Below are 14,001 nucleotides of genomic sequence, written 5' to 3'. Positions count from 1 at the left end.
AGTGACCATAATTTGGGGTTCTCGTGGAACCAAGACTACTGCTGGAGAAGTAGGTGGCAGCTGTGGCCGGAAGTGTTTTACCAGTTGCAGCCTTTCCTGTGCAGAAAATGTCTGGCCACTGTTGTACATGACCTGGTTACACCTAGATTAGATTCCTGAAGCATGCTCTGTGTGGGGCTGCCTATGAGATGTGTTTGGAAACCTCAGTTTGTACAGAATGCTGCAGCCAGGAGTTTGATTAGACTCAGCAATCTCTACTTCCTTACAATCTTTTTTTTTTCACAGTACTGGTGTTGAATTTTAAATTCCTATATGTTCAGGAGCACATACCTAAAGGGCAGCCTACTCCTTTATGAAGCTACCCGACCACTGCAGTAATCTTTCAAGGCCATTTCACGGGCCTCCTCCGCCTTCTGAGTTGAGGCAAGCAGGAATCCAGAAGAGGACATTCTTAGTCATAGCACCAAAACTCTGAAACTGTTCCCCACCAATGGGTGAAGCCTTTTCTTTTCATCTCATGTTCCCTCAGCAATCCCGCCTTCCTGCCCAATGTTCTGTTGTTTTAATATTTTTGAATGTATATTTTAGCTCTGGAATTAATTATTTTAATGATTTTCTGCTGTTTTTAATAGTTTGTAAAATGTTATCTTGTGTGTGTGTTTTAATGTCAGGTGCCTTGGTGGTCTTTGTGAGGGAAGACAGGTAGTGTACAAATAAAAAAATATCCTCTTCCCACCTACAGTCTGAAGCAGTAATACCAGTATTCGATTACCTTACCTGCTACCTGATTCTGCCTAATAAGTAGACTGGCTCTTAAAACCATACTGTGGAATATTTCCTCCTTGTTCATTTTTTAAAAATTGATGTACGAATGCACTTTCATATGGAAACAAAATATTTCTTCCATTTTGTAATAACTACCTGCATATTACCTTGAATCTGACTCCCTCTTCTAGGACAATATAGCCTTGTGATGGGGTCAAATCTACAGATGCTTCTGAAGAGTTTATCTCATGCACAAGATACTGAACAGTCACAGTTCCAAATATCCCCTGAGGAGGTTCCCTGATAATGGTTAGAACTGCAACACTTTCCGTCAGTTGGAGTGCTGACTGCTCCCTTAGAAAGAAATGCTCACTGTTGTTGAAAGACAAAACTCCGTGGCCATCATCGTTGGTCAGGATAGTAACTGTGGCTTTTAATAGAAAACAAACAAGGAATTGCATTGCATCAAACACAATTAAACCCATATTAGACAAAAATAAATGTATTTGTAACATAACTCTCAAACTATTCTACTTCTTATTTACTTATAATTAAATATTAATGTTTTGCTATACAAAATTTAATAAACTGTGATCCTGAGCTCACCTAGGGTCTCTTTAGCAGGTCTGTGAAGGGAAAGCACAGAAAAAAGACAACACCTTTTTGACTCTTTGGCCAGTGGCATGGCTGGGCAACAGCTGAAAAGACACAGCCTGAAATGACCGGGGGAGATGCATCCTTACAGTGGTGTACCTTGCAACATCCTTACACTGGCAGAACTTGTAGAGCTGTGGTGGCGAACCTACAGCACTCTAGATGTTTATGGACTACTATTCCCATCAGCCCCTGCCAGCAAGGCCAATTGGCCATGGTGGCAGGGGCTGTTGGGAATTGTAGTCCATGAACATCTGGAGTGCCATAGGTTCGCCACCACTGTTGTAGAGCATCCTGACAGTGGCCAGTGGCATGGTTGGACAACAGGTGAAAAGGCCCCTGAAGTCACTGTGCATCCTTACAGTGGCAGAGTTTTCCCTCAGCTCCACCTGCCATGGATAAAAGGTGCCCTGCCATGCCATCTAGCCATTCAGCCCCACGGTTTCACCAACCAAGTTCTCTCATTTTCATATAGCTACAGCTGTTCTGCTTTGTTCTTTTGTTCTTCCTTTCTCACAACAGTGGTGGAAGTGTCAACATAGTGGTTTAGAGCGCCAGACTGTAATTTGGAGAACCGGGTTTGATTTCCCACTCCTCCAAACGAAACCTGCTGGATGACCTTGGGCCAGTCACAGTTCTTTCAGAACCCTCTGTGTCTTTTCAGCTGTTGCCCAACCATGCCACTATCTATCTCACAAGGCGCCTATTATGAGAAGAAGGAAAGGTGATTTGTAAGAAAGAGAAAAATGGGATTTGGGGATTATAAAACTGTCAAGGTCACCTCACTTTCAAGTGGCAGGGGAAACCACACATTGGCCATGTGGAATCTTTAACAGCGCCATCCCACAGTACCCTTAGCAAGTGGGCTGTGGTGCTTGATATATCAGCTGACATGTGGGTTGGCCAATATCTGGATATTTTGACCCATATTATTCCAAGGTTTCTCAGCTGTAACCAACCAAAGCTGTGGCCAGTTTACTCCCAAATGAATCTTGTCTGTTTTACTGGATGTTTGGTGGGCTGCCTCACTGTTTTCTGCCCCCCTCCCAGAAGTTGGGCTCGCAACATGATTACAATGGAAATATTAGGATGCATGTACTTAGGTGCATATTTAAGAATTTCACAAAAACTTTCAATATAAATTAGCCCAAGAAACCAAATTAGATGCAGACAATTGGAATAATTTAAAAACATAGAACCACTGTTTTAAAACAATATACCATGGAGTGCTTCTTGCCTCTTTAACCTATGCAATAACAGTTCCACTGAATTTACATTAAAAACTGTACCCTATAGTGCTTCTTTTTGTAAACACTATGGGTAAAGAGTTGCAATAAACTTCATCAGATTTCTAGCAAAACAACTAATACTAATAATGACTATGGGAAATTAAGGCCTACTGATTTCAAAAAACCAAGGAAAATAATTAAAATCTTTAAGTTTGTTATGAGACACAAACTTAATACACTATCACTTTTCCAACACTTTCCTGAGAGTAAGTTTCACTGAATAGATTTGACTAGGATTCTGACTAGACTGGTTTCAAACTGCTATCTATTAGTGTGGCATATGGATTTGTGTTTACTAGCAACATGTCATAACACAATATAAATTTGAAATGTTTCCAAAATGTCAGATCTAAAGGGAAATGACCTTAAATCAGTGAAAAGTAGCTGAATTACAGGAATCACAGAATCCTGAGTTTAAGAACTGGAGTCATTAGTTTGAATATACTGGCAGCATTGCTCCAGATAAACAGTGGAATTAAACACTGCATGAAGTACTTACATTTACTATGGTGTATAAGGTGAAATACATAATGTACTGTACTGTTCAATGTAACAACTAAAGAGAAATTCAGTATACACTGTTTTGCTTAACATTATGACCCAGTTACATTTCATGGGATACACAAAGAATAATGTAGCTAATAGTGAGGAATTATTAAATCACTTAGAATATGAGATAAGGAATGTCACTGTCTATATCAATAATTATTTTATTGAAAACAAAACAACTAATTGCTTAGTAATGTGCTTTTGTTCCAAATTATTATATCATGCTCATGTAGGAATTTTGGGATCTTGAACTAAAATAATTATCCACTGCAACTAATTATGATATCTAGAATATAATTCTACACAAAATAGAGCTTCAAGAATAACTGTGTTACCTGTTGTGTTTTCTCCTAACTCCAGTCCAAGAGATGGGTTTGTTAAAATTAGCTGGAATCTCTCATCCCCTTCAGGAATCTCATCATCAAAAATCACAACATTAACATATTTATATCTTTCGCCATCAGCAAAGGAAAGAGTCTAGTAATGAAACATATTGGCATGGTAGCTCAGAAATACAAATCATAATATACATTTTCAAATTCAGTGCTTTAAATCTGAGGCAACTCTTATAAACCAACTATGTGACAGTAATTAAAAGATCCTCTGAAGATGCCAGCCACAGACGCAGGCGAAGCATCAGGAGAAAATGCTACTAGAACATGGCCATACAGCCTGGAAAACACACAACACCCCAGTGATTCTGGCCGTGAAAGCCTTTGACAGTAATTAAAAGCAATAAAAATATAACAGATTTTGACTATGTATTAAAAAAATTCAAAACTGAACGGAATCTTCCACTGGGCTAAGGAAGCTGACTCTTTCTCCTTCTTCCTCCTCCACATTCTACTATTTATGAATTCCTCAGATTAAGAATATTAGCTGATTTCTCACTGAATCAAGTTATCTAAACCAACAGCTGACTGCTCTTATGGTGAGCGGTATTGTATTATCACTTGTTCTTACCCTTGAGGCAATGTAAAAATCCAGTCCTAGCTGTGCTTCCAGATTCTGAGCATACAAGAACAATGACACATTCCCATAAGACCCTCTATCTCGAAATGCAACTGCTGTCAAACTTACATTCAGTTCATTAATTTCAAAACTAAAAAAAAGAGAGGAAATGAATCTCATTACATGATTTACAGGTATTAAATGCTGAAATTATTCAGACATTTCAAAGACAAAACTTATATTTTTATACATTTTGAAGAGATCGCCTATAACTACTAACTGGAAAAGGACATAAAATACTGGATGAAAACTATGACACTAGATAGACTGTACTACAATGTATCTAGACCAGTATTGTTTATTCTGACTGGCACAGCTTTCCAACTTCTCAGGTAGTGATGCTGTGAATTTTGCCACCAGTGGGTTACATAGTCAAACTTGCTTGTTTGAAAGTACCTATCAGACAAGACCGGATCACCCAGTGTGTCGAGTTCGTGCTGAATGGCAACAGACATCTGCAGAGCTGGTTTGCACTTTTTTTTGGTTTTTAATAAATTTGTGTAAGTACAGAGACACTGAAGTTTCAAACAGTTCAGTATCGATAGACGGAAGTTGCAATAATTGGATATCCATATGGAAGTTGTGTGTGTACTTTCCTATGACAGCACTATCTTCCCTGTGTCCTTGCAGTACTGTAGTTTGAAAATTTGCAGGGGAAGCTGATTCTGAAATGGTTCTTGAACAAAATGTGGATACACTGGTGCGTGTGCATGGACTTCTGAATTTTATCTTTCACCTAGACTATATGTGCATTGTTGTGCTTGTACAATTTCAGGAAATAGTTAAATTCTCAAGCAACTGAAAAACAGTAGGATATCCTACTGGAAGATGAGACTTACTTTGTTGTTTGCCAGGCAATTACTCCTCTTGCACCATCATTAGCATCAATAATAATCTGTGCTGTCAAGCCATCTACATCTAAAACAGGATTACAAATTGTGCATTATTATACTTTTAGTACTATTCTAGGATTGGCTATCAATTAACTTAGAAGTATCAGCTGCATACACACATTACAGTGAAATATGCATATCCCGCATGTACATGGTCCATCTGTTACTAAGAAAGAGTCAATGCACATTTAGTTTACAAATAAAAAGTGGGGTCAGTACCTGGATAAATATGGGGTTTAAATCACACTTTCAACTGTGCATGCATTGAATATAATGTGAGAATTATTCAGAGCATGTATAAACAACAGTCAAGTTCACACACTGTAAACAGACCGCATGTGAGTTCACTGTACCTGGTGAACAGGGCTACTGTGTATACACACAAGGAACAGTTGATTGAATCCACTGTTTTATGCTGATGGAAGGCACATCAGCCAGTGGAGTGAAAACTTATTGCTTTCCTTCTCCCATTGCAGCCACTTAGCTTCCCAAACACTGCTTCTGGAGATCCTCAGGAAATGCACAGGGAAGTTAAGAGGGAATCTACAGCAGTGGAAATTACATTCCTTCCACTGGTAGAAAGCAGAATTTTGATTCAGCCCAGTATCGCTAAAGCTTTGAGTACTTGAAGTATTATTATTATTGATACAAAACAGTTATACATAGCAAACAAGATCAATATGCTGGATTTTGTATTACATCACACGTCGGACACTTCCCAAGCATCTAGGACTGTGTGATGTATCGACGAATAATGCGTGCAGAGCCGAGTAGGGTGGCCTTTTGCAGCTGACATATGGTGATTTTTGTCAGCGCCAATTGTTTTTAAGTGCCGTTCAAGATCTTTAGGCACTGCACCCAGTGTGCCGATCACCACTGGGACCACCTTTACTGGTTTGTGCCAGAGTCTTTGTAGTTCAATCCTTAAATCCTCATATCGTGTAAGTTTTTCCAGTTGCTTCTCATCAATCCTTCTGTCACCAGGAATTGCAACAGAGTACTTGAAGTATTATTATTATTATTATTATTATTATTATTATTATTATTATTATTATTATTATTATTATTATTATAGATTTCACAGCTGCCAGATCTTTAGCTGGTTGTTGGCTTTCATTACAATTTGAGCCTCACCCAGAGGCCTAGGAAGTTGTAATGTATCGGCATAGTATTTGTGCGGATCCCAGCAGGGCTGCCTTCTGAATTTGACAGATGTTAATTTTGTCAATTTGAAGATGTTTTAAGTGCTGCCCTAGTGTTTTTGGGATGGCGCCCAGCGTGCCGATTACCACTGGGACAACCTCAGCTGGTCTGTGCCATAGACGCTGAAGCTCAATTTTCAAATCGCGGTATCTAGTGACCTTCTTGTGTTCTTTTTCAATGACCCTGCTATCACCGGGGACTGCTATGTTGATGATGGTCACTTTCTTGTCCTCGATCACGGTGATGTCTGGTGTATTGTGTTTCAACACTTTGTCCATTTGGATTCGAAAGTCCCACAGGACCTTGACCTTCTCATTTTCCATTACTTTCTCTGGACAATGTTCCCAGCAGTTCTTAGCTGTTCTTATGTTGTAATTCTTGCATAAGTTCCAGTGGATCATCTTGGCCACTGAGTTGTGTCTCTGTTTGTACTAAGTCTGGGCAATCTTTTTGCAGCAGCTGAGGACATGATCTACAGTTTCATCAGCTTCTTTGCACAATCTGCATTTTGCATCATCTGAGGATTTTTCGATTTTGGCCTTGATTGAATTTGTTCTGATGGCTTGCTCTTGGGCGGCTAAAATCAGGGATTCCGTTTTCTTTTTCAGAGTTCCAGTTGTTAACCACAGCCAGGTCTTTTCGTTATCCACCTTGTCTTTGATTTTCTCCAGAAATTGGCCGTGCAGTGCTTTGTTGTGCCAGCTTTCAGTCCTCATTTTAATCACATTTTTTCTGTATTCTTGTTTGGTTTTCTGGGTTTGAAGCAGATGTCTGTTCTTCACTTCAATCAATGCCTGTTCTTGACTTTCCTTCACATAATTGGCCAGTGCATGCTTCTCCTCTTCCACTGTTGGCTGTACTTGCAGTAAGCCCCTGCCTCCAGATTTCCAGGGCCTGCCTCCAGATCTCCGGGGAGGATGATGATGATGATGATGATGATTATTTTATTGATACAAAAACAGCAAACAAGATCACTATGTTGGATTTTGTATTAAACCACATGTCGGACACTTCCCAAGCATCTAGGACTGTGTGACGTATCGACGAATAATGCGTGCAGAGCCGAGTAGGGTGGCCTTTTGCAGCTGACATATGGTGATCTTGTCAGCGCCCATTGTTTTTAAGTGCCGTCCACGGTCTTTAGGCACTGCACCCAGTGTGCCGATCACCACTGAGACCACCTTTACTGGTTTGTGCCAGAGTCTTTGTAGTTCAATCCTTAAATCCTCGTATCATGTAAGTTTTTCCAGTTGCTTCTCATCAATTCTGCTGTCACCAGGTATTGCAACATCAACTATCCACACTTTCTTTTTTCCCACAATCGTGAGATCAGGAGTATTGTGTTCCAAAACTTTGTCAGTCTAAATTAAGAAGTCTCAGAGTAGTTTTACGTGTTCATTTTCAGTGACCTTTTCAGGTTTGTGATTCCACCAGTTCTTTGTCAAGGGCAGATGGTAGTTGTGGCACAAGTTCCAGTGAATCATCTGAGCAACAGTATTATGCCTCTGCTTGTAATCCGTCTGCGTGATCTTCTTGCAGCAGCTAAGTATGTGATCTATTGTTTTGTCTGCTTCCTTGCAGAATCTGCACTTGGGATTATTATTATTATTATTATTATTATTATTATTATTATTATTATTATTATTATTATTATTGTAGATTTCACAACTGCCAGATCTTTAGCTGGTTGTTGGCCTTCGTTACAATTCAAGCTTCACCCAGAGGCCTAGGAAGTTGTAATGTATCGGCGTAGTATTTGTGCGGATCCCAGCAGGGCTGCCTTCTGAATTTGACAGATGTTAATAATAAAATTATTATTGTTGTTGTTGTAGATTTCACAGCTGCCAGATCTTTAGCTGGTTGCTGGCCTTCATTACAATTTGAGCCTCATCCAAAAGCCTAGGAAGTTGTAATGTATCGGTGTATTTATTATTATTATTATTATTATTATTATTATTATTATTATTATTATTATTATTATTATTATTATTATACAACAAGTGGGCACCTGCAGAAAAAACTTGCAGGAGCTGCCATTCCATTCCCCTCCCTCCACCTTTGCTACCAGCCTTCTCCCCACCATAACTTCCCTGACTGTATCTCTCTTAGGCCGTTTTTGCATGTTCACATGGTCTCATGTGGGCAGCGCCAAAGCTACTGCGACCCGTAGAGTCATCCCATTCACCTACCTCTCCTCCTTGCGTAGCTCTGGAAGGCTGGAGGGACATGCCCATGCTGCTCTCTGATCTCCAGGTGTCAGAGGGCAGCGTGGACATGTCCCTCCAGCCTTCCAGAGCTGCACAGGGAAAAGAGGTAGGTGAAAAGGAACACCAGAGGGGCCAAAAGCGGCACCCCCAGGCCAGTGCGCTTCGCACTGCACTGGTGGGCAGACACCACTTTTGAAAAAACTCGCCCAGGGAGTGAGTTTCAAAAGCGGAGTTTTCATGCTGGTTGGGGGAGGGGGGCCAGCATGGCACTGCTGTGATGCAGCAGCGCCAGCTGTGTGAACAGCGCCCAGGGATGGTGTTTTTCCTGTCCCTAGGGCGCTGTTTTTCGGCCGTGCAGAAACAGCCTTAGTGTTCCATTTTCTCTTTTGCTCTGTTTCACATCCCATTATCCCTTTCTCTTTCTCCATCCAACACCTACTGTTACTCTTTCATTCTTCCTTAATGCGTGCCAGTGTTGTTCTCATGTTCATGCCGCAAACCCTGCTGCCCCTCTTTCTCTCTCCCTGCCCCATTGCCTAGCATCACACACAATCTTTATCTGTCCTCTACCCCATCATTCCTTCTCTCTCACTCTCCCACATCTACTGTCACTCTCTCACAAATCGACACCAAAAAGAAACCCATGTTCACCCTGTTACCATTCTTTCTCAGAATATGCATTTATAGATTTCTTCTCAAAGCTGAACACCCACTTTGTTGAACATGTTAAGCTGTAACTCTGAAGCACTTAACAACATTCCTAATCATCACAGAACTGATTAGAAAGGTGACATGATCAGAACTGAGGTGGTTCAAGGTCGGTGTCAATCCTTGAACTGGGGTAGGACGATGTCTGTTTTCTTAAGAGAAACTTAGGAATGGGAGAAATGGGGAAAAACAGCTGGGAATTGGCTACAAACATACATGTGGACTCCTGGAAGGCCCACAGAAACACACTCTCTAGCACTTGGAAAAAGCAGAAGGGAAAGAAGAGAACAGAATGACTGGGTTCAAAAACATCCTAATGGGAAAACAGAAAGGGAGAAGACATGAAATTGGAGAACTGAGTACAATTGCAAGCCTCTAAGACTGCTGTACCACCAGGCATATGATGGAGGTAGTTGTGGTTCCTTTACCATCAAAAGGCCTCCCTCTTTCTCCCCCCATTTTTTCCTGTGGTTTCTATTTCACTGATTGAGATGCAAAGTTTTTGGTACTTCAATATTTAAGAGTAGATTGTTTATGCCATTGATTTAAACTATGTTAATATATGATTTTGTTGTTCTCTATATTGGAAGCCATCCTAAATCCATAATGGGAAGAGCAGCATATAACCTGAATAAACTAATTTATTTTATGAGGAGCAACCAAATCCATGATTGCCTTTTTGTCAATACAAAGGTTAGCAAAGAAGTTTATCAATTTGGGGTTTTTTAACACCCCCCCCCCCCCACCAGTGTATTTTCTTTTTTAGATTTCACATTATGTTTTAAACCTGGGACACTTTTTAGGTTTGTAGAAATATGTGTTTTGCCTGTTCACAGCTCTAGTCACCACATTTAAGTATCCAAAGATTTGGTTGACTTCGCTATTGGAATAAGTGATTTATATAACTATTTTGTCAAAAAACATCCAACGTGATATTAAAAATTAATCCAAAAAGTGTATGGGTTCATTGATTTTGAACGCAGCAAACACTGTATTGCCACTGAACACTGAAAAGGAAGCTAGGGAAATCTAACTATACAGTTAAGCATTACCTCTACAATTTCTAGAATATATATCTCAAACTGGGCAAATTAACATTAATTTTTGCTTTTACCTTTAAACTTGTAATACATTAACTCTGGCATATCTACAAGCATGCAAAGAAAGGAGGTGAAAAAGGAAACATTAATTGTGTGTATACTACATTTCCTTAACACAACATGGTGACAGAAATTTTATCCAGCAGGCATTCCACTACTAACATCATTAGGGGAAAAAAAGCATTACTACATTTCGCATAAAGATGTTAGTTCAGTCAGTTGAGGTGCAGTGGTTGAGAAAACTGTATGCTCTCGCATTAGTTAGAATATAATCCTGAATGAATATCAGAATTCATTCATTTGCTCACACTGCCTGTCAAAACTATTATTTTGTGCATTACTGAACATGGTACTTTGATACAAGAGCATTTATGCCAAAATGCATTTTTATTTTCAAATGGGTGGGAGGAGCAGGGCTAGGTTGGTACTAGGACAAAGAAGGTTCAGCATGCTTTGTTCTGTGGTGGAGGAATATACAATCTACTAAAATCTTCATGTGAAATATAGTGTAACAATATCAACAGATATAGGAAGATAAATTAAAACTTGAAAAGCTGATGAAGAGTTCTGATTAAGTGATCTGAAATTTGGAGCTGCTTCGAGGTAGGGAAAGAGACCATGGTTTTGACCTTTGCCTTCTGGCATCTTATTTATCTGTTCTGAATGTCAATTACATAATTTTTTCTCATAAAGTTTTATTTCTCCTAAAGAAGAGCCTCTTGAAAGGTTGCATATTGAAAGTAAAAGAAAAACCTATTTGTACTGAAGTTAGTCCAAGAAAAGGTATTACATCATATGTTTTGTATGTTACTCCACATAAATAATCAGTGAATACTGTGCTGATATGAAATTTATACCAAGTCTGGGAGGAGTAGATGTCAAAGGATTTATGATGAGTTCAACAGATGTTAAATTAACCAGGAAGAATTCTTGCATCTCTGGTACATCATCCTGCAAAAGATAATTTTTTTTCTTTTATCAGGCTGAAGATTTCTCCAGGCAGTGTACAGTTCCGTACAAGGGTAAATCCACTAAAAAGACAGCATTAGCTTGCATTACATGAACGTAAGTGAATACCAGCTTGCATTTCTGCTTTTGCAAGACAGTTAACAAATAATTGCAGATATTGAAGTATATCCAGCACTATTAATTGAGCAAACAGAACTGATTTGTATTCCATTCTCATAAAACTGGATCTGACTTGTTACCTGTTGGCAAAAAGTCCAGAGTAAAAAATAAAGGACTCACACAATTTGTTAACCTTTATCACAAAGAATAATTGATTTTAGTTACCTTAAAGGAAGCTGGCTAGATTTTAATATAATCAATGTATAACTGTTAAATTTTAAAAATAACAGAACCATGAATTCATAGTGGAAAATGACTTATTCCTGTTTTTTGGTGTTGTAAATCTGTGCATTCCCAGGCCAGAAGTCCTTTGGGGGCTGGTTAAAGTTGGCTCTGCCTCTAGGAAGAGCCCCGGAATGCACACATCCATGCCGGTGCTGGCATTTGCAGCAGTGGCCAGCCGCTGAGGTAAGTCCCTCGACGCCAGCATTTATGCCTGTTTGCAAGGTGCTGGTGGCACGGACCCGTGTGCAACGCTTCTGCCTCTTCCAATGTGTCTTCAGCCTCCCCCTTTTGGATTGCACAGTAAGTTCTTAAATTAACGAACCAGTTAAAAAAAACTATCTGGGCTTTCTGAGATTACCATTCCAGCAAAAATCATTCTAGAATTATCTCCATGCACCAATTAAAATATATAGAAATCAAAAATTAAATGAATGCATTTTACAATTATGACATATAGCCTGCATTCATCAAAATCTAAAAATATTTTTTTCTGGGTTGAACAGAATTATGACTTACATCCTGAATGGTAACATTTATGGTAGCTGATGTTTCACCTTCTCCTAACAGCAACGATCCCAACACTGCTATGTAATCAGCTCCTGGGTCAGCCAACGTCATTTCTGTCTGATTCTTTAAACGAAGCAATCCTGGGACTGTTGCATAGGTAACATTGATAATACCTGGTAATTGTGCAATAAAATTTGTTTTTAAAATTCAAATGAGTAATTGTAATCAAGACATATAAAAAGTAAGAGAATGGAAGAATTTTAATGGTTCTAGACAGGAAACAGACAGGACACAAAGAAAAATAAAAATATTTACTTTTAATCTTAGATCTATGAAAGAATTACTAATTTGAATCTAATCTACTTGGTCACAATCAAAATGTACCAACATTATCACCTGCAATTGCCCTAATTTATATTAAAAATAGGGAAAAATCTCAGATAATTGTATTTCATCATCAGATCAGACTTTCGGACTGCTCAGACTGGATGCCAATTCATGGAATTTCCAATCAGCAGATCAAAGAACTTGCCACTCTGTTTTCCAAACTAATACACTGACTGCTCTCTCAATAGCTTGAGAAGGAAACTGACCAAGACTTTATTGGCCACTGAGAATCTTAGTCAATTTCATTTTTTAATCACACAAGAAGACTGATGTATTCCTTTGCATGGCAGTGTAACTTCCCAAGCAAGTAATGTGAATTAGAAATCTCAGCTGAATACCTTTAGGGGGAAATAATGCTACGAAAAAGAAGTAGCTATGTAAAATTAGCCTAAAACACATATTGTTCCTCATATACAAACCTAGCGATCCAAATTCTCTGTTAATGAAAAGCTGAACAGTTTTATTTTCTTCTTGGACAAATACAACTCTAGATGAAGCAGAAAAACTCAGAACTCCATGTGGCTCATCACTAGCCTCTACTGTCAAAACAGCTTCATAACCTTGGTTGTCTAACACAGCGGCTCCAGCAGAACTAACCCCTGAAAAAGAAATCAGTACGTCATGTTAAAAGTAGAATGGTCATTTGCTGAACTGTATTGTAATTGCCACAACACCATGTAGAATGTTTTCCTGAAGATAATTTGATTTAATGAGAAAGGACAAATGAATACAACACAACATAGGGTGCAACATACTCGTTTGCATTCAAAGAAACATATGGCTTCGTTTTTTGTCCACTAGCAATGCTTTGAAAGAAAATGCAATATAAGGTAGATGAAGGCAGAATGCTTCAGCATTGCCAACTCTTGATTGCAAACTCTATTTCAGCATCATATGCATGCAATCGGAGTCACATATGTCTTAAAAGATTATGAAATTTAACATCAGAAGTAATGAGCAATTGGCTTCCCCAGTTTAGAACTGAATGGGTTTGAAATAAAACTTATTTATTTTTTAAATAATTGACCTATATTTTTGACCGTATTTGTGCCCCCACTGAACCCCCAGCAGATGCACAATAGGACCTGAGCACTTCTCTCAAACTTCTGTGAGCTCCTGAATCTTTTTCCAGTCACTCAAAGGTATCTAGTAGTAATAGGCAACCTCACAATTGAACCCTCATTAAGCCATGAAATAGCCATGACAGCATTCCAAATGTCAAGGTGTCCCTAGTAAAGGTTCCAGGGATCCTCAAGAACAAATATTTTCTTATGAGTCCAAGGTCCCCGAGTATTGCCAACATTCTTGAATTGAATGGAAGACCCAGTCAGTATTCTGCCTCATTGCTTGTGCTACTGTGACAAGATAAATTTGG

At 39.0% G+C, this 14,001-nt stretch overlaps 1 protein-coding gene across 1 annotated transcript in view; it reads right to left on the bottom strand.

Moving 5' to 3' along the window:
• ADGRV1 (adhesion G protein-coupled receptor V1) overlaps positions 1 to 14,001 on the bottom strand; it is a 301,407-nt gene that overhangs the window by 199,934 nt on the left and 87,472 nt on the right. Inside the window, exons 37-43 of the mRNA XM_048504356.1 lie at positions 13,046 to 13,225; positions 12,249 to 12,412; positions 11,237 to 11,330; positions 5,108 to 5,186; positions 4,221 to 4,359; positions 3,593 to 3,734; positions 933 to 1,195 (exon numbers count right to left, since the gene is read on the bottom strand). Of these exons, the coding sequence (XP_048360313.1) occupies positions 933 to 1,195; positions 3,593 to 3,734; positions 4,221 to 4,359; positions 5,108 to 5,186; positions 11,237 to 11,330; positions 12,249 to 12,412; positions 13,046 to 13,225 (1,061 nt within the window). The remainder of the gene's footprint in view (positions 1 to 932; positions 1,196 to 3,592; positions 3,735 to 4,220; positions 4,360 to 5,107; positions 5,187 to 11,236; positions 11,331 to 12,248; positions 12,413 to 13,045; positions 13,226 to 14,001) is intronic.

The sequence above is a fragment of the Sphaerodactylus townsendi genome, linkage group LG07, assembly GCF_021028975.2.
Source record: "Sphaerodactylus townsendi isolate TG3544 linkage group LG07, MPM_Stown_v2.3, whole genome shotgun sequence".
NCBI classification, from domain to species: Eukaryota; Metazoa; Chordata; class Lepidosauria; order Squamata; family Sphaerodactylidae; genus Sphaerodactylus; species Sphaerodactylus townsendi.
The sequence above is the reverse complement of the archived record's forward strand: the minus strand, read 5'-3'. Positions and strand labels throughout refer to the sequence as shown.